A 23,562-nucleotide genomic window follows, 5' to 3' on the forward strand; every position below is an offset into this window, starting at 1 on the left:
ACATACCCCCCACCCCCATGACCCTGAAATCTTCGTGTCACCCACGAATTTGCGGACAGTACCCCATTACGAATACGAAAGGCATGATATAGTCTGAGGGGGGTGGAATCAGTAGTAAGAGAGAGGGGTTTGTGGCAGGGGCCAAAGATGATGGATAAGCGATCTGTCAGAGCTAAGAATTGGCATCATGCTTGTTGCCCTCCTCTGTACTCTCTCCAGCGGCTTCATCCATGTTTTGAGGGGGATTTCCAGCATTCAGAGTTCATTTTACTTTGATGTTGTAACTTACTGTACGCAGAAAGAAAGAACTTGCATTTATTTAGCATCTTCCATGACCTCTGGACATCCCAAAGTGCTTCATAGCCAATTAAGTACTTGTGAAGTGTAGTCACTGTTGTAATGTAGCAAAATCTGACAGCCAATTTGCATACAGCAAGGTCTCACAAACAGCAATGCGATAAATGACAACATCATTTATTGTAGTGATGTTGGTTGATAGATAAATTAGTAAGTTAAATGACCAATCTGGAGTGTTGAACTTATTCAAAGATACCACTTTAACAACTGAAAATGAACCTCTTGACCTATGCACATGAAAATCATCCAATGTGCTCCAGCAGTAAAATGCAGCACCTGTTTTAGTGATACTGAACTGTCTAGTAGTACAAATAAAATTTAAACACAAGAATGTTTTTATTTCATCAAAAAAGTAAAAGTCGATTCAGCAGAAAAGCTGCTTAAATCCTTATCAGACTCATGACATACAGCAGGTAGTCTTTAATTTATGATAACATTGCTCATTATTTCTCCAAAAATATAGAAGTTGTTAAGCTTTTCCTCCATTTTAAACCTTTTTGTTCTGCTCTGCACGAAGTATGTTATTGGTGTCATCATTCCATACAATGCGTGAATTTAACCTGATTTGCATTTATTGTGCAGTACGAGGTGAGAAATGCTGCATTACAGCAACAGCTTTTGCTAGTGCCTACCTGATCAATCAAATATCTCTCAAGCTGCTTTTATATTGCACCAGTTGACCTATGTGTGAGGAGCTGGCAGCCCTAGCACCCCTTTGAGTGCAATACAAAAGCAGCTTCAGCAAATAAATATTGCATAAAAATGCTGGCAACTTTAGGTTGAGCAAGATACTCTTTCTACCAATATTTCCCAATTTACAGTATTTTGTCCACAAAATTTCTTAAGGCAATTCCCCAATTGATCAGTGGTAAATTCTGCTGTGACATGGTACTGAGTCATACAGGCCAGGAAAGCCTCAGGTTTGTTCCCTGCTATGTGCTCAGTTAACTGATCTTAGTCATGGTGATGCTGGGGCAGTATAATTGTCCTTAGCATTTCCCAGACTAGAGAGAGGGGAAAAAAATCAGCCAGAGTTTCTGTTTCAGCTACTGCTACTGAAAGTGCATCTGTGTTCATATTGGGTATTGTTCTTCTGTGACAGCCCCAAGATCAGAATGTCGTCTTATATTTACTGTCCATGATGACACATGAAGAATGGCCAATTGGGAGAGTTACCCATGACCTGCCCGTTGAACTGTATCCCAGTATGAGTTATCACTAACAGAACAAGGGGAGAAAAATGTTAGAACTGCAAGCTTTTCATAAGTGACCAATCAGAACAATACACTTATGAAATGTAGTACTAATAAATTGTTACACATATGAGACCTTGTAGCAATGTCAAACATCACTAATATCTATCTATAATATAATTTCCTGTCTATGTCACTTGACATCCCATTGTCATGTTTTTGTCACACTTTTTGTGCCAACTTTTTATATTTTAAACTCCTATGTCTACATTTATGATGGAAAATGCCTATGTAAACTCGTCACTCTGATTGCACAATTTGGCCACTGGCTTCCCACAATTTGCTCAAAATTCTTTCTGAAAATTTTTTACATCTGCCATTTTTCCTCAGTAACTGATGTTTCTAACATCCAAAATAAAAAAAACATATTTCACAATATTTCATAACATGATTACATTTATTATTAAATTATCTTTTGTGTCTTTTAATGTCATCATTAAAATTTTTACTTCAAGGCCTCAGACCCTACCCAGAGCTATGACACTTTGAGCTGAATCTGGATAGTGCACTCTGAGCGTATGCAGTGTGCCTAAGGAGACTACTCGACATGGAATAAACAACCCAAGGGAAGCCTGACTTTCAAAGCAAAAGAAGAAATAATCTGTAAGGTGACAACAGTAGAGCAGCTGAACTGTCCTTCAGAAAGGGGAGGGAAACTTGATGAGAATGAGGGATCGGAGGAGGACACTTTCATTGTGTGTGTGGATGAGGAGATCTCTGTGGATGATAATTACATGTGTTATGACCTGGTGACATCATGAACGGTGTATTTTCCAGTGTTGTTTTATTTATATAAGTGAAACCAGCTGACTTTTCTGACTTGCAAGTAGAAAATTCTCATTTGCAAAAATTCACACTCAAATGCAGCGAGTAGTTATGAAATGGAATGCGCTGCTTGAAAGGATGGTGGAAGCAGATTTAATGGAGGATTTCAAAAAGGAATTGGATTGCTCTTACAATGAGCCGGCACAGACTTGATGGGTCGAATGGCCTCCTTCTGTGCTGTAACCATTCTATAATTCTATGATTCTATTTCCCGGGATGCATCAGCACCATTCAGTCAACTATAGTGGATTTTAAAAAAAATTCTACCAGTCTCTGCTTGAAAGTCAGTGGAAATGAAAATCAGTCAAGGTGTACAATGGGCGTTCTATCTGCTACCACCTGTTTTCCACCGCTGCCAAAAGTGAAAATCTACCCTAGGGTGACAAAAGTGAGAGTAATAAAGATGACAGTGATAGGGCAGCAGGAGATATATGGAGCGATACAATGCTTTATTTCAAGTTCAATATAGACCACACCTCTTCATTCAAAGTGACTTATTCAAATTAATCGATCATTCAAAAATTTTTAGCACTAAATTCCCATATTGCTGTGTTACTTATTTTGCTTAATTGGAATTATTATGTCAACTTTGGCTCAGTGGTATCACTCTTGCCTCTCAGTCAGAAGGTTGGGGGCTCAAGCCCCATTCCAGACACGAGTGCAAAAAATGATTTAGAATTATCGGGAGTGGACTATATTACAATTCAATATTACTAGGTACTAAGATAAAAATGGAAGATGCTGGAAATGCAAAGCAGGGCAGTCAGCATCTGAAAGGGTACTATTTTAGGTGGAACTCTTTATCAAAACTGACATGGTCAGCTGAGTGAAGCACCTTCACAGAACAAAGGGGGAGGAGAGAAGAACAACTACAGGGAAGAATTTAAACATGTTAACTACTTTCACAAAAGGCAGCTAATTGTCTTAACAGCTTATCAATCAATACATTTTAGAATGCTGGAAAACGGTGTAGCGTGATTTAAACTATATAAACAGGCCATCTGATTTTTTTGGGGTTCTGTTCTTTTTTTGAATTTGGGAAAATAAATTGGGTAAAATCAGTTGTGAGCAAAAACATGTATTTTGGGATTAAAAATTGAAATAAAATGTTTACACTTAGAACATTTTTGAGTTTAATTTGGAAATCATAACAAGAAAAAAGCACTGCTATGGTGGGTAATGAACTGAATTAATGAGTGAAAATCTTTTTTGCAACGGAGAGGGGTATGCCAGGTCAGCCTACTCATTTATGGTCTGATAGAATTACTTTACTCCTGATATATCAAAGGTGGTTTTGCACTAAAAATTCAAATTATCCAATAATTTGAACTAAGCAAGGTGAATACTACAGCAAAATGGTAGTTTAGTGCTAAAAAAATGAACTTTCAGACAATTTTAATAGTGAATTGGAATTAATAATGGACACCTCAATTTTAAAATTCTCATCCTTATTTTCAAATCCCTCCATGGCTTCACCCCTCCTTAGCTCTGTAACCTCCTCCTGCCGTACAACCCTCTGACATCTCTGCTCTTCTCCAATTCCTGTAATTCATTGCTACCTTGCCAAGTGACTAGTTTTCATGAGTGAACCTACATTCCTCCGTGGAGAATATCTCATTTGACCCCCTTCCATGCTCACTTCTTGTATACACACATAATCTAGCAGGAGTCACTGGATAGCAAATAACAGCAGGACCCCTTCTGATTTTTTTCCCTTTCCCACCTAAGACCAATTATCACTAACTTAGCTAAGAGACCAGATATGAAACCTGCAATCTCCCTGCCCCGAATGGCTCAGTACTATACCAGTATGTACATTTATCAACTAAGTCACTGGGTGAGTAAACATGTAACTTTTAAGAAAAAAATTCTCCTCTCCTCTGTTTAAGGCGCTGCCTCGTGTTGACGTAGGGTTGAACTGATGCCACTCACCCTCCATTACCTCACCTAAGTGGCCATTCTTCATACGTGAATCTAGACAGTGAGTGATGTCAGAATTTTTGATCATGGTATCACAGCCAAGCACATAAAATATCACCCAATCTCTGCATTAACACACTTTATAGAAGGAATAACTGGATAGCAATCAGGAACAGGAAACCAGGTTGATTTTTCCTCTCCCAAGGAATTGAGTCGAGTTAGATTACCCCAAAACTACCCTAGATCAAATCAACTAAGGCAGCACAGATCAGGGTTGAAGTAAGAAAGTAAAAGTTCATGGGATCCAAGGGAAAGTGGCTAGTTGGATCCAAAATTGGCTCAGTGGCAGGAAGCAAACGGTAATGGTTGACGGGTGTTTTTACAACTGGAAGGATGTTTCCAATGGGGTTCTGCAAAGCTCAATACTAAGTCCCTTGCTTTTTGTGGTATATATTAATGATTTGGATTTGAATGTGGGGGGCTTGATCAAGAAGTTTGCAGATGATACAAAAATTGGCCATGTGGTTGATAGTGAGGAGGAAAGTTGTAGGCTGCAGGAAGATAATCAATGGACTGGTCAGGTGGGCAGAAAAGTGGCAAATGGAATTCAATCCTGAGAAGTGTGAGGTAATGCATTTGGGGAAGGCAAACAAGGCAAGTGAGTACACGATAAATGGAAGGATACTGAGCGGTGTAGCGGAACAAAGGGGCCTTGGAGTGCATGTCCACAGATCCCTGAGGGTAGCAGGATAGGTAGATAAGGTAGTTAAAAAGGCATACGGGATACTTTCCTTTATTAGCCGAGGCATAGAATATAAGACCAGGGAGGTTGTGCTAGAACTATATACAACATTGGTTAGGCCACAGCTTGAGTACTGCGTACAGTTCTGGTTACCAAATTACAGGAAAGATGTGATTGTGCTGGAGAGGGTACAGAGGAGATTTACAAGGATATTGCCAGGGCTGGAGAATTTTAGCTACGAAGAAAGATTGGATAGGCTGGGGTTGTTTTCTTTGGAACAAAGGAGGTTGAGGGGAGATTTAATTGAGGTATATAAAATTATGATAGGACTAGATAGAGTGGTTAGGGAGGACCTATTTTCCTTAGCAGAGGGGTCTGTGACCAGGGGGCATAGATTTAAAGTAATTTGGTAGAAGGTTTAGAGGGGAGCTGAGGAGAATTTTTTTCACCCAGAGGGTAGTGGGGGTCTGGAACTCACTGCCAGAAAGGTTGGTGGAGGCAGAAACCCTCAACTCATTTAAAAAGTACTTGGATGAGCACTTGAAGTGCTGTAACCTACAGAGCTACGGACCAAGTGCTGGAAAGTGGGATTAAGCTGGATAGCTCTTTTTTGGCTAGCATGGACACGATGGGCTTAATTTCCCCCCCTTCTGTGCTGTAACTTTCAATGATTCTATGACTCTAGGATATTTCTATTCTGTATAGCTCAACCCCAGTGCATTTACCAATGGAGCCATGGAAGAGTTTTTTTTCCTAATTACTGCCATGTGCATTGAAATACCTTACAATTCTTTGAAGATATAAAATAGAACCAACATTTACATGTTGCATGAAATTAGTTTTTGGACTTTGCATAAATCAACTGTGCATTTTTGAGTTCAATCTTGTTCAATAATAGCCCAGAATTTGCTGCAAAAATAATGATGAGTTCATGACGGAAGCCATTATTAATGTGTAGAAAACCCAGCAATTTGTGGCGAGGAAGAGATTCGGCGTGAGTTGCGAATTGCCACAATTGCTGGACAATTTGCGCCGTTCCGCCGTTAATCTCGCAAAAACTGAAGCTCGCCGTCAACTACCCCATGAGTGTCAAGAAATTGCTGCATTTGTGCTGTAAAAAACGAATTAAACTCGCTGCAGAAAGTTAGGGCTGCTTTTTCACGTGTAAGAATCCTTTTAATGCCGAGATTTATGTTCCTGCAATGTCACTCTACATCAGAGGCCCAGAAAGGGAACAACTGAAACTGTGGAGTCTCACTCCTGCAGGTAGTAAATTATTCCTAGATGTTTTTAAAATTTAAAATTTAAATTTTTTTTCTTACTTTTCCTTTCTTTTTTTTCTCTCTTTATTTCTCTTTCTGTATCTAATTTGAATCTAATTCACATTGTTTACTGTTTCTTTCTCTATCCTTAAATTTAATTGGTTAAGGAGACAGACCATTGGTCCAATCGTTCACCAAGGTCCCAGATACCCCGTTGACCTCGCAAGGTCAATTCGCAATTTGCAGCTAAAAATAATTGGAGCTGAAGGGTGAGGAAAAAATCCAACTCACGGCTTAAGCCACAAGATGACCAGCTCCAGCAAATTCTGGGCCAATATAACATTTGTTGGTTCTGGTAAATGTAAACAAATGTTGTTTTCTGTGCTTTAAAAACCAAAATACTGCAGATGCTGGAAATAAAAAGCTTGAAACACACAGCAGCTCAATCAGGAGGGAATGCTCGGGGCCTTCAGCAACCATGGTATCACAGCCAAGCACAAAAACTATCACCCAATATCCATATCACCACTATTTATAGAAGGAATTACTGGATAACAATCAGGAGCAGGAAACCTGATTGATTTTTCCTCTCCCACAGAATGAGTCCAGTTAGTGCAGGGAATAGAATGCCTGGTTGACACAGGTAACAATAGAGGCACGGAAATTGCTCATAAAATAATGGCGATGCTAACAGGGCTCACCATTATTTCAGGGCAAATGAAAGAACAAGTTCCGGCGAGTGCACATGCGCAGTCAAATGCTGAAATCCAGAAACTGCTCTACTATTTTCCCTGCTCGTTTGAAAGCTCGCTGTCTGAATGAATGGACCAGTGCAAACTTGCTGCACTGCCCAGCTGGAAACAAAGCAATCTCTCCAAAAAAAAAGGTACACTGTTTTTTTGTTAGGTCTAAACCAACTTTTAACGGTGTGATAAGTCTTAATGACCATTACCAACAAGCCAGGGGATCAACCCTGGTTCAATGAAGAGTGTAGACGAACATGCCAGGAGCAGCACCAGGCGTACCTAAAAATGAGGTGCCAACCTGGTGAAGCTACAACACAGGACTACATGCATGCTAAACAGTGGAAGCAACGTGCTATAGACAGAGCTAAGCGATTCCACAACCAATGGATCAGATCAAAGCTCTGCAGTCCTGCCACATCCAGTCGTGAATGGTGGTGGACAATTAAACAACTAACGGGAGGAGGAGGCTCTGCAAACATTCCCATCCTCAATGATGGCGGAGTCCAGCACGTGAGTGCAAAAGACAAGGCTGAAGCGTTTGCAACCATCTTCAGCCAGAAGTGCCGAGTGGACGATTCATCTCGGCATCCTCCCGATATCCCCACCATCACAGAAGCCAGTCTTCAGCCAATTCGATTCACTCCATGTGATATCAAGAAATGGCTGAGTGCACTGGATACTGCAAAGGCTATGGCCCCGACAACATCCCGGCTGTAGTGCTGAAGACTTGTGCTCCAGAACTTGCTGCGCATCTAGCCAAGCTGTTCCAGTACAGCTACAACACTGGCATCTACCCGACAATGTGGAAAATTGCCCAGGTATGTCCTGTCCACAAAAAGCAGGACAAATCCAATCCGGCCAATTACCGCCCCATCAGTTCACTCTCAATCATCAGCAAAGTGATGGAAGATGTCGTCGACAGTGCTATCAAGCAGCACTTACTCACCAATAACCTGCTCACCGATGCTCAGTTTGGGTTCTGCCAGGACCACTCGGCTCCAGACCTCATTACAGCGTTGGTCCAAACATGGACAAAAGAGCTGAATTCCAGAGGTGAGGTGAGAGTGACTGCCCTTGACATCAAGGCAGCATTTGACCGAGTGTGGCACCAAGGAGCCCAAGTAAAATTGAAGTCAATGGGAATCAGGGGGAAAACTCTCCAGTGACTGGAATCATACCTAGCACAAAGGAAGATGGTAGTGGTTGTTGGAGGCCAATCATCTCAGCCCCAGGACATTGCTGCAGGAGTTCCTCAGGGCAGTGTCCTTGGCCCAACCATCTTCAGCTGCTTCATCAATGACCTTCCCTCCATCATAAGGTCAGAAATGGGGATGTTCACTGATGATTGCACAGTGTTCAGTTCCATTCGCAACCCCTCAAATAATGAAGCAGTCCAAGCCCGCATGCAGCAAGACCTGGACAACATCCAGGCTTGGGCTCATAAGTGGAAAGTAACATTCGCGCCAGACAAGTGCCAGGCAATGACCATCTCCAACAAGAGAGTGTCTAACCACCTCCCCTTGACATTCAATGGCATTACCATCGCCGAATCCCCCACCATCAACATCCTGGGGATCACCATTGACCAGAAACTTAACTGGACCAGCCATATTAATACGGTGGCTACAAGAGCAGGTCAGAGGCTGGGTATTCTGCGGCAAGTGACTCACCTCCTGACTCCCCAAAGCCTTTCCACCATCTACAAGGCACAAGTCAGGAGTGTGATGGGATACTCTCCACTTGCCTGGATGAGTGCAACTCCAACAACACTCAAGAAGCTCGACACCATCCAGGACAAAGCAGCCCGCTTGATTGGCACCCCATCCACCACACTGAACATGCACTCCCTTTACCACCGGCGCACTGTGGCTGCAGCGTGTACCATCCACAGGATGCACTGCAACAACTCGCCAAGGCTTCTTCGACAGCACCTCCTAAACCCGCGACCTCTACCACCTAGAAGGACAAGAGCAGCAGGTACATGGCAACAACACCACCTGCATGTTCCCCTCCAAGTCACACACCATCCAGACTTGGAAATATATCGCTGTTCCTTCATCGTCGCTGGGTCAAGATCCTGGAACTCCCTTCCCAACAGCACTGTGGGAGAACCGTCACCACACGGACTGCAGTGGTTCAAGAAGGCGGCTCACTACCACCTTCTCAAGGGCAATTAGGGATGGGCAATAAATGCCGGCCTCACCAGCAACGCCCACATCCCATGAACGAATGAAAAAAATCACTGCCAAACGTCTCTGGTACTATAAATTAACTTTTAAAAAGGTGGAGTCTCATTACTTCCGATTTTAATTGTTGTTGGAGATTTTCTCACTTTTTCTGTCTGTCTCTTTTATCTCTGTCTTTTAATTAGATATTTCTGATCTGCTCTTTATTTTGCTTTCTCTAACTTATTTTACACTGAATTAACTGATAGCTTTCAGTTCCTGGTTCTGACTGGGTGGTTTGTGAAGGATGGCTTCAAGCTGATTAGTTAAGGGGAGAGATCCTTTCCCTACTCTTACAGCTCACAGAAGCCCAGGAAAAACCGCTGCACTTTTTGTAGCTCACCACTGAATCAAGTTGGTGCCCTGAAGCCCGCACACAGGCTCTAATAGCCACGTTTTAAACATTTTTAACCATTAAGAAATATTTAATTTACTAAGATACTGACTAGTGTACACCAATGAAAGTAAATGCTTCAGTATATTTTCATTTTCAATGATTCAAAATCAGGTTACTCACGGGTGGAAGATTAGTCATTCTTATCAAAAATGCTACATCTTAAATATATCTATGAATATTTTTTATTGCAAAAAAAAAACGATTACGCTCTGTAAAGCTGCCGGATTGCACTGAATCTTGGAAGATTTTAGTTTGTGATTATGTTAATACATTTAGCAGAAACTCGCATTAAAACCCTTCCAGCTCAATCTTCAGGCGCAATTTGCGCCCATTTGCCGATTGCATCCAATGCGGAAATTCAGGGCCAGAGTGTCTAACTGACATGGATAATAATATCTTTCACTTAGCATTATAAGTTTCTCTAACTTTGATTAGACCCCACAGTTAATATTAGTGGTGGCTGCTCAAAGAGGGGAGACGTGGATCTAATGTTCTGTTAGTGGCACTCATCGGTTGATCAAAATTTAGCCATCTGTGGAGGGAATATTCAGGAGGCGAAACATAATTTACGCGCCCGCCAACCTCGCCTGGCTCCCTGGCTGTGATGACACCTTGCAGCGGCGCGTCGAACCTTGCCCCAGATCTGGGCTCCACGTCACGAGCAGGCAGCGCCCCGCTCACGCGCGCGCGCTTCCCAGCCAGCCTCGCGGGTGACGTCACAAACATGGCGGCGATTTGAGCATCAGTGCGAGTGGGAACCGTAGCAGCGAGAAAAGAGCCAGGCTCCGCCGCCGCGACCCGACTCACGCCCCCCCTCCCCGATCCCACCTTCCTCCCCCTCTCGGAGCTGTCTGTGCCCGTCGGTTCGCCCGTCTCTCTCTCAATGTCGGATAATCAGAGCTGGAATTCTTCCTCCGAAGAGGATCTGGACACCGAGTCCGGGCCGCCTGTTGAGCTGTGCGGGATCCTGAGCAAGGTGAGTGCTGCCGGACCGCCCACAGACGGGCCGGAGTCCCCCCCCCCCCCCCCTTCTCCCTCCTCCCCCCCCCCCCCCTTCTCCCTCCTCCCCCCCCCCCCTTCTCCCTCCTCCCCCCCCCCCCCTTCTCCCTCCTCCCCCCCCCCCCCCCTTCTCCCTCCTCCCCCCCCCCCCCTTCTCCCTCCTCCCCAGCTACTCGGGGGGGCCCCCTGTATGTAACCTGCACCCCCCCCCCCCTGTAAGTGTATCCGGGAGGAGGGGAGGGGAGCCTGGGCTCGGTTCGATCAGTCAGAGCCCGCTCGGACCGGGACCCGGACCCCGGCGGGAACGGGACAGTCCTCCGATATCTGTTTAAACCTTCTCGCTGTCTCTCCGGTAACGGAGAGGCGACAGCTCGAGCCCTAAGGCCTGTCAGTCACCCGCAGCGCTGATCGGCGGGGCAGGAGCCGCTGGCTGGGTAATAATTACAAACAGCTTAGTATTAAAGTAAAAGTTATTAAAAGAGGGAGTTGTCACAGCCGAGAGTTTCACTCTCTTTATTGTGCATCGGTTGCTGCTTTTAAAAAATATTGAAACGGATGCTGTTTTGTTTTGACAGCCCCGTGCGTTGTGTGTGTATCGGAGTAAAAGTTGTATTCTGTTATATTTTGGTTTCTTAGACCCCGAGTCCAAAGTGTGTGGATACGGTGCTTTTGGAACTTTACTGTGAACTCGGGCGTGTTCGTGTTGTTGCAACACTGGCGCTCGAGTGAGCAACGCGCCCACCTCCCCGAGTTATTTGCACTTGAGCAAAACGGCTGGATTACTTGAGAATGCGCTTTCCCAGGGTTTGTAGAATAAGTATCTCTTTTAGGATGCCGACAATAACGAATGAAACATTTTGATCTGGTTGTATAGTATAGTTCAATCTAGCCCATATCCAGGCGTCTTACCACGTATTTTTTTATGTTTTTTTTTAAAGTGGACCAACTATATCCATGGCTGGCAGGACCGATGGGTGGTTTTAAAAACTAATACCCTGAGTTACTACAAATCTGAGGATGAAACTGAGTACGGTTGTAGGGGATCAATCTGTCTGAGCAAGGCTGTCATTACTGTGAGTTTGCTAAGTTTTTATATTAAAATATGCTTTTTTTGGTTTGCGTAATCCTACTTTCATTCTACAATATATAATAGATTTGCTCCACTAACATTTCCTCGGTTAGTTGAATCCAGCAGTTGTCGTCAATGTACCCCTTAATGTGAGAAGTATGAAAGCTTAATAATTCTTCATGCCCTTTTTAATATGTCAACATAGCATCCCCTGCTGGCTTTGTGGTGAGATCTGCTTGGATTGACTTGTACAACTTTCTTTTCTATCTCATGAACTTGAGGAGTAGCTATTTGGATGACTATAGACAACCTTTGCCCTGCCATTCTTCAGTTTAATGTGGGACCGAGCCATCTAAACAGCGTAAGGTTTAATTTGACTCATATAAAGTAGAAAATGAGCATTTCATCAGCAGCGATGGATTAACTTTATTCTTGCTTCCAGTCTTCAACTAATATGGGTCTAACTGTAGAAAAATAATTTATTTAGTGCCTTCGAGGACCATAGGATGTCCCAAAGCACTTTACAGCCAATGAAGTACTTTTGAAGTGTAGTCTCTTGTAATATAGAAAATGTGATTGGAAACTGGGTATTAACTTACATTCTACTACTTGAGCAGTATTAATACTAATGTGTTGTGCCATGGTTCCATTTAGCAGTATTATTACCCCCTTTAGAATTCTCTCTCTCCCTTCTCTTTCCCCTCCTCCTGTCCCAGGTTTTCCCAGCTGTCAGGAGATAATCATCTCAGGCCTTTACTCCTCTAAATCAGGTCGCTGGAAGGTAATCAGGAGTGACTCAGTCTAGATTATTTTCTTTTCCTCTTTGTGGGGAATTGCATGGCATTGACTTAGCAGCCCTTGACGGTAAAGCTGAAGTTTGGACCTCGCCATTTGAGGAACTAAGGTTGTCACCTTTCATTCTAATGTTGCACTGCTGCATCACCCACACCCAACAATTTGCTATTATAATGGTCCTTACAATATACCATTCAGGGCATTCCCACATCACTGAATAAACTGATGTGAAATATTAGGTGGTATAGCAACTACAGTCTTAGTCTGTTCAACTGGGGGTTGAATGTTTAAGTCTAAACAGAAAATGCTGGAGAAGATCAGCAAGTCAGGCAGCATCTGTGGAGAAAGAAACAGAGTTAACGTTTCAGGTCAAAGACAAATGGTCTTCGACCTGAAACGTTAACTGTGTGTTTCTCCACAGACTTGCTAAGCTTTTCCAGCATTTTCTGTTTTTATTTCAGATTTCCAGCATCTGCAGTATTTTGCTTTTGATTTATGTTTCAGTCTATTTTGTTATGAACACTTTTCTTGAGGTGTCACGGAGAAGGGGTGGTGGCAAGTGATCTTTCCTTCACCAAAGTGTGTGTCTTGGTGGACTGACTAAGGAACAGCAATGTGGATGAGGGTTGAACATAGTGGTGAAAATGAGCAGGCAAAAATAAAATACTTTTCAAAATTTCAAAGCAATACCTTTTTATAACTGTAGGAATCTGAAATTACATTTTTTTTTGTTTTAGTTAGGATTTTTAAAGTTATCTGTATCCACTTTAATTCTGAAATGACCTGTACTAAGTTGTCAGGGTTAATTTCTAGCATCTTTACTTGGTGACAACCTTGTGTGCAGTTACTTTGGACTTATTCAGTGACTTTCTTTTCTATTAAAGCACTTAGCTGTTTATTTTTAAAAGTCCACAATGGATAAGGATAGTAGGGGAGAAATTACTCAGCCAGTCCTGTAGACAGACACCTGTTATTTTGCTGCTTCCTTTGCTGTCGCTCTGTGGAGCTGTTCAGATTTCTTCAGTTAAGGGTGTGGCAAAATAGAGAAACTTAGTTTGAATTGGCCTTAACTCTTCTTGAAATGTTGAATTAGAAAAAGTATTGCTTGCTGTTGAGTGTGAGTAGTTCTTTGAAATTGCAGGGGTAGGGGTAAGAGTGAATGCTGAAAGTTATGGAAGTACTCTTTTTAATACTTTTCTTCCCTTCCCATGATGAGGCATTATTATAAATGTGTACTTATTGTTGCAGTAGTTTAAAATACTACAGTTATTAGTCTACAAGCTTAACTGAAGAAGTAAGATTGTGTATGTAACATTGTGAAAACCCTGCATAGCAATCAAGTCTAATTAAAAGTGTGCACTTTTTTTCAAGTGTATTGCAGTGCTTATCATTAAACCTCAACCTTTGTCCTCTTTTTCTCTCCCCCCCCCCCCCCCCCAAAAAAAAAAATCTTTCTTTCTCTTGAAATCAGTGACTTGTGCTGGAATATGTTGGCATTCCAGTGACTTCTCCAAGTGACCATTTTTCGTGAGAGCCTAGAGCGAGTGTGATGTGATGTTCAGTCCAATGGGGAGATGGCTGAGTCAAATGTAGTTGCATTTTTCTGAAGAGATCACTGATTAATGAATGACCTGGATGAAAACCAGTTCTCCTTCTTTGCCCACCCCTAGCCTGAGGGCACTTAGATTACTTATACCATCTATACTTTTCCTGAAGTCAATAGACTTAGCACAAGCATCAATTAAATGTGGAACCTTCTTGGTCTGGGGTGTGGCAGTTCCAGCTCACACTCTGTTTTTACAGACTGAGCTATTGAGAGAGCTGATTACGTAAATGGTGACATGATATTGCAGAGACTGTTGTATTTGTTCTCCGTTATGACCAAGTCTTTGCTAAATGCATTATGTAGTTTGTTTTAGAAGGGTGGATATATTCAAGTATAAGAATTATTTAAAAAATGTCAATAAAGCTTCAACTATATTTTGAGAAACTTATTTGTCTCATGCTTAAAAATTACCCCAAGGAAATGGTTTCTGCAATTGCCTGGTATCTGGTATACAGATCAGAAAGATGCTATGTTCCTTCTCTGATCTGGACTGAGTTAGGAAATCTGCCCTAGGGGAGAGAAGAAATAGCAAACATAAGAACTTTGTGAATGATGTTGAAATAGCTGAAGGTAAAGTTTAAAATAATCTGGGGGTTTCAGTAGACTTGATGTTCAATACGTCCAGTTATGTACAGCATTAGCAATAATGTGAATAGCATGCTTAATTATAGTAAAAACAGTAGAGTGTACTTTTGAGGCACTGGAGGGCTATGGCTACCTGTTGAACCCTATTCCAGGATAAGTTGCCATCATTGGGAAAGGAGGGAACAGCCTCATATACAGTACTCTGAATATATGACTGTTCTAGCAAAGTGAATGATTGTGTCACATTTTTGGAGTTTGATTTTTTTTTTAGGTGCATTAAACGTCCTTATATTTTGATCTCTGTATATAATGGATAATGCACATTATCTAGGATCCCAATAATGCTTAATGGATGTGACATTTTCATGTTGCCCACTTTAACTGTGGGAAAACAGCAATAATACTTCAGATTGTGCCCTTTCAAACTGGAGTTGTTTAGAGAGGTTAGAATATTGTTCAGTTTTGGGTGCCCTATACTAGGAAGGATGTCAAGGCTGTGGAGGGGTTACAGAAGGAATTTAATTAAAGAAACTGGGTCTCTTTTCATTAGAACGGAGAAGGTTGAGTTCTGATAGAGGTGCTCAAAATTTGAGAGGTTTGATACGGTAATTAGGGAAAACCTATTTCACTATTTGCTGAGGAGTTAATTTAAACTCGTCCCCAACAGAATAATGGGGTTAGGAGAGTTTTTTATGCAGAAGGGTGTTAGAACATGGAATTTCCTACTAGAAACGTTGGTGAAAGCAGAATCCATAATTTTTTTAAAGGGAAAATGGATAGATATTTTAAAAGAAATTAAAAGGGTCTGGGAAAAGGGCAAGGGAATGGGACTGAGTGGATAGCTCTTTCAGAGAGATGGTGCAGGTGCAATGAGTCAAATGGCCTCCTAGGCTATAAAATTTAGTGATTCTATGGAAGAGTATTTTGAGCTCTTTAACAGAAATGAAGCACTGATGGTTACATATGCCATTGGTTGTGGTGGGAGTAGTTTAAGGAGGCAATCGGTATTGCATAGTATTATGTGCAACTTCATAGAGTTTTAGTACCAATAACCAGCCTAATGCCGCTAAATGTAACTGGTGTTACTAGATCTACGTACTGTTATCTGTTCCATAACTGAAATTGGTATGGGTACAAAAAGCAGGAATAATGTTCAAATAGCTTTAGATCAGCTTGTGCTGTTATAGTTTGTATGTAGCCATATGTACTGGGGATAACAACGGCAACTTTCATTTATATAGCGCCATTAACGTCGTAAAATGTTCCAAGGTGCTTCACAGGAGCGTTACCAAACAAAATTTGACACCGAGCCACATGAGATATTAGGACAGGTGTCCAAAAGCTTGGTTAAAGAGGTATGTTTTGAGGTGCATTTTAAAGGAGAAGAGAGAGGTTTATGGAGGGGATTCCAGAGCTTAGGCCGAGGCAACTGAAGGCATGGACGTCAATGGTGGAGCGATTAAAATCGGTGATGCGCAAGAGGCTAGAATTGGAGGAGCGCAGAGGTCTGAGGGTTGTAGGGCTAAAGGAGGTTACAGAGATAAGGAGGGGTGAGGCCATGAAGGGATTTGAAAACAACAATGAGAATTTTAAAATCGAGGCATTCCGGGTTAGGGAGCACGGGGTGATGGGAGAACGGGACTTGGTGCGAGTTGGGACACGGGCAGCATACGTGGCTACGTGAAGAACAGGACTGGCAGTTAAATATTGCAGGATATAACTTAGAAAGGATGGGGAAGGAAGAAGGGGAGGGTGGAGTAGCTGTACTAATTAGAGACAACGTAATGGCAATAGAAAAAACGCACATAAGTAATAAGAGAAACCAAATCCATATGGATTGAGACAAAGGATAAGGGATCGATCATGTTAGTATGGGTATTCTACAGACTACCTAATAGTGGAAGGGAAGTGGAGGAAGAAATATGTAGGCAAATCTATGAAATGAGTAAAAACATTGAATAATAATGGGAGATTTCAACTACCCCCAAATAAACTGGAAGAAGCGGTAGGGAAAGGGGAATGGAGTTTTTACAGTGTTGTACAGGAATCCTTTCTTACCCAGTATGTGAGAAGCCCAACAAGAGAGGAATCACTGCTGGATCTAATAATGGGAAATGAACCAGAGCAGATAGAGAAGTAAGTATCCAGACAATAGCGATCATAACATAAAAAGGTTTAAAATAATGATTGACAAAGACCAAAGTAATGGATTGGAAAAAAGCTAATTCTGAGGGGGTGAGAATGGAACTAGGGAAAGTAAACTGGAAAAAAAATGTTGACGGATGAAGCGATAGAACAGCAGTGGGAAATATTTAAACGTTAATCAATATAATTCAAGTGAAATATATTCCTCTGGAAAACGAGAACAAACTAGCCAATAATGAAATACGATGAATGAATAAAGATTTAAGGGTAAAATTAAAACTTAAAAAAAGGCATACTGTAAGTACATAGACAATAAAGGAGAGGATGATAAAAGGCAATACGAAGAGGTTAGGAAAGATGTCAGAAAAGCAATTAAGAAAGCAAAGAGGAACTATGAGATTAAATTATCATGGAATATAAAAAGAAATAGTGAAGTATTCTGCATACACATAAATAACAAAAGAAAAATCAGGGTAGTGGTAGGTCACTAAGGGAGGCACAAGATAAACTCACAGGTAATGACAGCAAAATGGCAGAAATATTGAATAGTTACTTTGCCTCCGTATTTACCAGGGAAACTAACATGGTGGGTATGACAGTAGAAGAGATCAAAAAAGATATAAAAACATTTAAGATAGAAAGGAGGCGATAATAAACTAATCAAACTTTGAGAGGATAAAACCCCTGGTCTGGATGGATTGCATCCATGCACATTAAAAGTTATGGAAGAGATAGCGGAGGTTATTTTTTTCTATATGTATTACTCGGACAGCTAATGTTGTTCCTGTATTAGAAAGGGAGATAGAACAAGTTCAGGGAACTATAGACCAGTTAGCTTAATGTCAGTGGTAGGAAAGATAATGGAACCTTTACTCAAAGATGTAATAGAAAAACATCTAGAAAATGAAAATATAATAAAGAATAGACAGCATGGATTTCAGACGGGAAAGTCATGCTCAACCAACCTTATTAAATTCTTTGAAGATATAACAGGGTAATGCAGTAGATGTAATATATTTGGATTTTCAAAAGGCCTTCGATTCGGCATTGTGGACTCATGATTAAAGTCAGAGCATATGGAGTCGGGACAGGTGGTAGAACGGATAGCAAGCTTGCTACAAAACAGAAAACAGTAGGGGTTAAGAGTAGCTACTCAGACTGGTAAAAGGTGGGATGAGGTGTTCCACAGGGATCGGTGCTGGGTCCACTGTTCACAATTTACATTAACGATGGGACGTGGGAATCGGAAGTAAAATTTTAAAATTTGTGGACGACATGAAGTTGTGGGTGTAGTTAATACAAAGGAAGAATGCGTTAAAATGCAAGAAGACATTAATAAACTTGCGAATGGGCGTGTAATTGGCAAATGAATTTCAATATAGATAAGTGTGAGGTGGTACATTTTGGTAGGAAGAATGAGGAGGCCATGTATTGCTTGGATAATAGTCTTAATGGGGTAGAGGAGCAAAGGGATCTCTAAGTACAGATACACAAATCACTAAAAGTAGCGATTCAGGTTAATAAGGCTGTTTTTTTTTAAGGCGGCAAACCCAGCACTGGAGTTCATTTTTCTAGAGGGATAGAATTGAAAAGCAGAGCAGTTATGTTAAACTTGCAAGAACCTTGGTTAGACCACACTTGGAGTACCAAGTACAGTTCTAATGTCCATATTATAAAAAGGATATAGAAGCATTGGAGAAGGTGCAAAAAAAGATTCACAAGGACGATACCAGAACGGAGAAGATATACTTATCAGGAAAGACTAAACAGACTTGGGGATGTTTTCTCCAGGAAAGAGAAGACTGAGGGTGACCTGTGATAGTGGTCTTTAAGATTATGAAAGGGTTTGATAAGGTAGAGGTAGAGAAAATGTTTCCACTAGCGGGTGAGTCTGAAACTAAAGGTCATCAATGTGAGATGGTCATTAATTAATCCAATAGGGAACCCAAAGAGTGGTAAGAATGTGAAACACGCTACCACAAGTAGTAATTGAGGCACATAGCATAGATGCATTTACAGGGAAGCTAGATAAGCACAAGAAGGAGAAAGGAATAGAAGGGTATGCTGATAGGGGTAGATGAAGTAGGGAGGGAGAAGGCTTGTGTGGAGCATAAATGCCCATAGACTAGTTGGGCTGAATGAGTCCACAGCACAGAAACAGGCCAATGTAATATTGATCCATTTTAAATATTTTGGGAGGCTTTCTTCACCTAAGGTGAATTAAGATGGTGCTGATGAAGACTTACCTCTTCAGGCACCTAGTGTCCACAGGATATTCCCTGTGTACATCATGATCAGATGCAGAGTAAACCTGCTGACCTGCTCCACTGAGTTCTCCAAGCATTCACTGTGCCAATGTAGAGTTTCCCTTTTCCTGTACTAGTCATCGTGAATGAGACTACCATTTTTGAAATACATTTTTTTTGCTGTATCTAGGACAGTATTGTGCTCAAGCATTGTGCCCACAAGAAACCAAGGGGTGATATTTTCAAACTGCAAGCTGAATTTGATCCCAGGTCCGTGATACACAGTGCCAAAGATGATTTTGAAATCAGTTTCACTTATAAAATCTGATATGGGGTTCAAAAGGTTGAGATTGAATAGCTGAGTTATAGGAAGTTCCCAGAGTTGATCCCTAGTCTGTAGTGAGTTAGCTGATTTCAGTTGAGGCAGCAGTAGGACATTACAGTTAGCCGCAGCAGCTCTGGATCAGAGAAAGGAAAATTGGTCAGTGTTCCCAGCCTTGATTTCTACCCTGACCCTTGCTAGAGTTTGAGTGTATTGACATTGAGTGAGAAGGGGAATCAAGGTTGGCTGTGATGCCTCATGCAGTCCAATAGCCTACCTACACTCACTTTCAATGCTTGACATGTATAATGATCACTTGGGCAAGCTACAGGAGGGTGACTGTTTATGGGACTGCACCTAAGCAAGGAATCAATGCCATAAGAAGAGGAAGGTCAAACTGTCTGCATTTTAGTACTTTTAAGTGATAGTACAGACCTTTTCAGCTACTTTATTCTTTAGTCTCTTAAACATCTTATATCTGACTCATTTTTGTCGAATAGCCCAGGAGCATTACTCTGAGCTAACTTGTTAGATTTAATTACCCAAGCTAGAATTACTAAACCTATCTTTTCCCTTTATACTTTGCTTACAATGTAATATGAATTTCTGTAGTTCATAGCACATCCTTACAATAAAGTATAATTAAACTCTAATAAAGTAAAACATAAACAGTTCTAGCACCAGCATGTTATTCTTCAAAATGCTTTGGTACCCTTAGGAAGGCAATAATTTTGTAGTAATGGCTTTGAGTTGCACCACAAGGATTCTCGAGTTTGTAGATCACTGTCTGACATTTCCATAGTGTTATGAGATGTATTTAGCATATTGGTACAAATACAATAAAAGGAAACCATACTAATAGCCAATATATTCCTGTGTGATTCTTTTAATTCATCACAAATTGCTCCCACACTACTGTCACCACTACTACTTCACTAGCCATTCTACATTGAATTAACTGATTTATCTCATTGCTGTTTGTGGGACCTTGCTGTGTGCAAATTGGCTACTGCTTTTGCCTACATAACACAGAATGCACTTCACAAAGGAATTCATTGGCTATGAAGCACTTTGGAATGTCCCGAGGAAAGATGCTAAATAAATGCAAGTTAGTTCTTCCTTTCACTCTAGCTCAAAATGTTCTCTCCAAACGCAATACAGGTTTATTTTATTGAGATGCTAAGGTGAAGAACAAAATCTAACTGCACCGGTGTTTTCCATAGTTCAATTCTATATAACGCAGAAAATCTCACTCCCACCATAATGGTTTACTGACATCCTCATGACACCAGTGATATTTTACTAGGTGCCTTGGGCAGTAAGAACTCATTGTTCAGCTGGCAAAAAGGACAAATTTCAGTTGGAAAATAGTATGGCATTGCATATTTTTGCTGATATTAAATCTGGGGTATGTGACTTTGTTCACAGGACAGAACAGTCTATTTAAAAGATTAGTTCATCCCCTTGATGTATATTATCTAGTTAAAAGATGCTTTTGGCTGTCAAAGCTGAAATCAGTCCTCTGCTAGATCAATTAAAGTTATTCCTCCTCAACATGTAACTTCTCTGATACTTTTCCTTTTTATTAATGTATCTTTACAGTTGATCTAATAGTATGCACAGAAAAGTTTCATAAGAATATTGTAGATATAAAGCTATATAACTAGTGTTGCAATTTTTAGTAAACATCTAAAAATGAGAACAAATAACTGGATGTCATTTGTTGAGATTACTTCTCAAAATATGTTTCTCACCATTCATTGACAAACTTAGCTTCCTGTATTTAGTGCTTATTTGAAATTTAAAAATATTACTGGCTTATATTTCCTCAATTTTTGCAAATAACCAAAATGTACATTGTGTGTAACTTTTATTAGCATACTGTACCCATGTGTGGACAACAGTGGCCATAGAATTGTATAAACTAATGAGTGCAGATTGCTATAGTTCCTTGTATCTTAAAGTTGGTTCAATATTTTATATATTTTTAGCTTGTATTGTATTTACAGTTGTAAATATAAACAAAGTCTAACAGATTTGCCATCTTTTGTATGCTTGTTTATATTTACGTCACCTATATTGAGTGATTCCAAGTGCCATTTTATTCCGTTTTGTACATTTGACGTTCAGGTAGTGAACTTGTAGATATTCAGCAGATTGTGATACTGACTTGCTGTTCACTGGATATTTTATCTACCACGCTGTGTGTTCAGGACAGTGGTGTTGCTGTGTACAACATGCAATAAGAAGAAAATATAGATATAAATGGGTTTTTCTTGAGTTTTTTACCAGTCTGTCTTCCATTTTATTGTTTAGTTTTCATTTTCTTGTTTGTTCTTGTGCACTGTTCCAGTGTAACTTTTTAAAAACTCTATTTTAAAAAAAAAATACTTTCATGATTTATTTTTGTTTCTTCTAAAGGAGCAAACAGGGCAATACAGAGAAAATCAAAGCAAAAATGGCAGAACAGGGGACTGAAAGATGAAGAATGTGGAGGAAGAAAAACTGAGGCCAGGGGTGAATAGTATTAGATAAGATGAGAGGGGAGTTCTAAAAGGGAGTAAAATCATTGTTTGTACTTACTGATAGTGCTTCTGGCTATTGCACTCCTGAGATCAAAAGCTAACAAATGTAATAGAGCAAACAGACAGTGGAAAGTAGAAGCTGCCCTCACGGTCATGGTGATCAGGAGGAAGAGCAAGTCAGGTATGTACTTGAAAGGGAATTATAATTTGGACGTCCATCATTAACGCATGAGAAGGAATTTCTTCATTCAGAGTTATGAATATTTGGAATTCTCTACCCCAGAGATCTGTGGATGCTCAGCCGTTCAGTATATTCAAGATTGAGACTGATAGATTTTTGGACTCTAAAGGAATCAAGGGATATGGAGATCGGGTGGGAAATGGGAGTTGAGGTTGAAGATCAGCCGTGATCTTATTGAATGGCAGAGCAGGCTCAAGGGGCTGCATGACCTACCCCTGCTCCTATTTCTTATGTCCTTAACTCAGCCATTCCCAGCATCTCTTGTGATTTTTGGTTACATCAGAAAAGAATGTCTGCCACATTTCCTAAATACAAATTGAAACTAATCCGATTAATAGAAAGGTTTGGAGACTGAAGCTTGACATTGGAGCAGTTCTAAATAACTGTCCTCACTCTTAGTCTCCTCCCCACCTGCTTAAAACTGTCCATTTGACACGGGATGGTGGTATGTTTTTGGGTTTTACTCCGATATTTCTCCCATGCTTATTGTCAAAGACCACTCCCATTAGTAAGCCCTCACTCCATATGGACAGTGACCTTACATGCACAATATCTGGTAATGGTGCGAGCTCACAAATGGAAATCCTTCTACTCTAACATGAGGGAGAAAGGAATAGAAGGATATATTGATAGGGTTAGATGAAGTAGGGTGGGAGGAGGCTCGTGTGGAGCATAAACACCGGTATAATCTAGTTGGGCCGAATGACCTGTTTCTGTACTGTAAATTCTATGTAATTACTGGATATGTCATGAACCTAGATTTTGGAAAACGATAGGGTAAACACTCGCATCAGACTGAGTTATTTTGGGGAAAGGGGTTGTTGAATTTAAGGGTGTGGTTACTGTTCAAGTGGATACAATGTTTTGGAATTTAGAAATAAAATAAATAAAACTTTTTCATTTTAAAATGTCACTGTTTCAGTACCTGCATTTCACAGGCTGTTTGTTGCTTAGTCTTCCATCTAAGAAAGCAGACTTAGTCTAACTACTTTCAATATTCATTTATGATCAGCTGTTGCATTTTGGCTTTTGATTTGGAAGTCGCTACTTTAAATGTAAATAATCTTTTGAAGACGCTCCTATTGGAAGGCTAACTTTGAAGTTCACTTGGAGTTTTGCTAGTACTGTGTGGGGGTGGGGTTTAAACTAATTTGGCAGGGGGATGGGCACCAAGATGTAGCATTGGAAAGGGGAAACAAGGGGCACAAAGGATGAGGAGACAAAGATAGCCCTAGAGTAAGAAATAGTAAGATATTAAGTGGGGTCAGACTGAGAGCGCACAAGAAACTCTAAGATGGGTTT

General features: G+C 40.8%; 1 protein-coding gene across 5 annotated transcripts in view; it reads left to right on the forward strand.

Moving 5' to 3' along the window:
* The first annotated feature begins 10,441 nt into the window (after window positions 1-10,441).
* The window catches only part of LOC137320825 (ceramide transfer protein), a 145,875-nt gene continuing 132,754 nt past the window's right edge, over window positions 10,442-23,562 (forward strand). For all 5 annotated transcript variants that reach the window (XM_067982699.1, XM_067982700.1, XM_067982702.1 and 2 more), the window contains exons 1-2: window positions 10,442-10,703; window positions 11,665-11,799. In XM_067982699.1, the coding sequence (XP_067838800.1) occupies window positions 10,611-10,703; window positions 11,665-11,799 (228 nt within the window). In that variant the 5' untranslated portion in view covers window positions 10,442-10,610. The remainder of the gene's footprint in view (window positions 10,704-11,664; window positions 11,800-23,562) is intronic.

This window comes from Heptranchias perlo, chromosome 4 (genome assembly GCF_035084215.1).
Source record: "Heptranchias perlo isolate sHepPer1 chromosome 4, sHepPer1.hap1, whole genome shotgun sequence".
NCBI lineage: Eukaryota > Metazoa > Chordata > Chondrichthyes > Hexanchiformes > Hexanchidae > Heptranchias > Heptranchias perlo.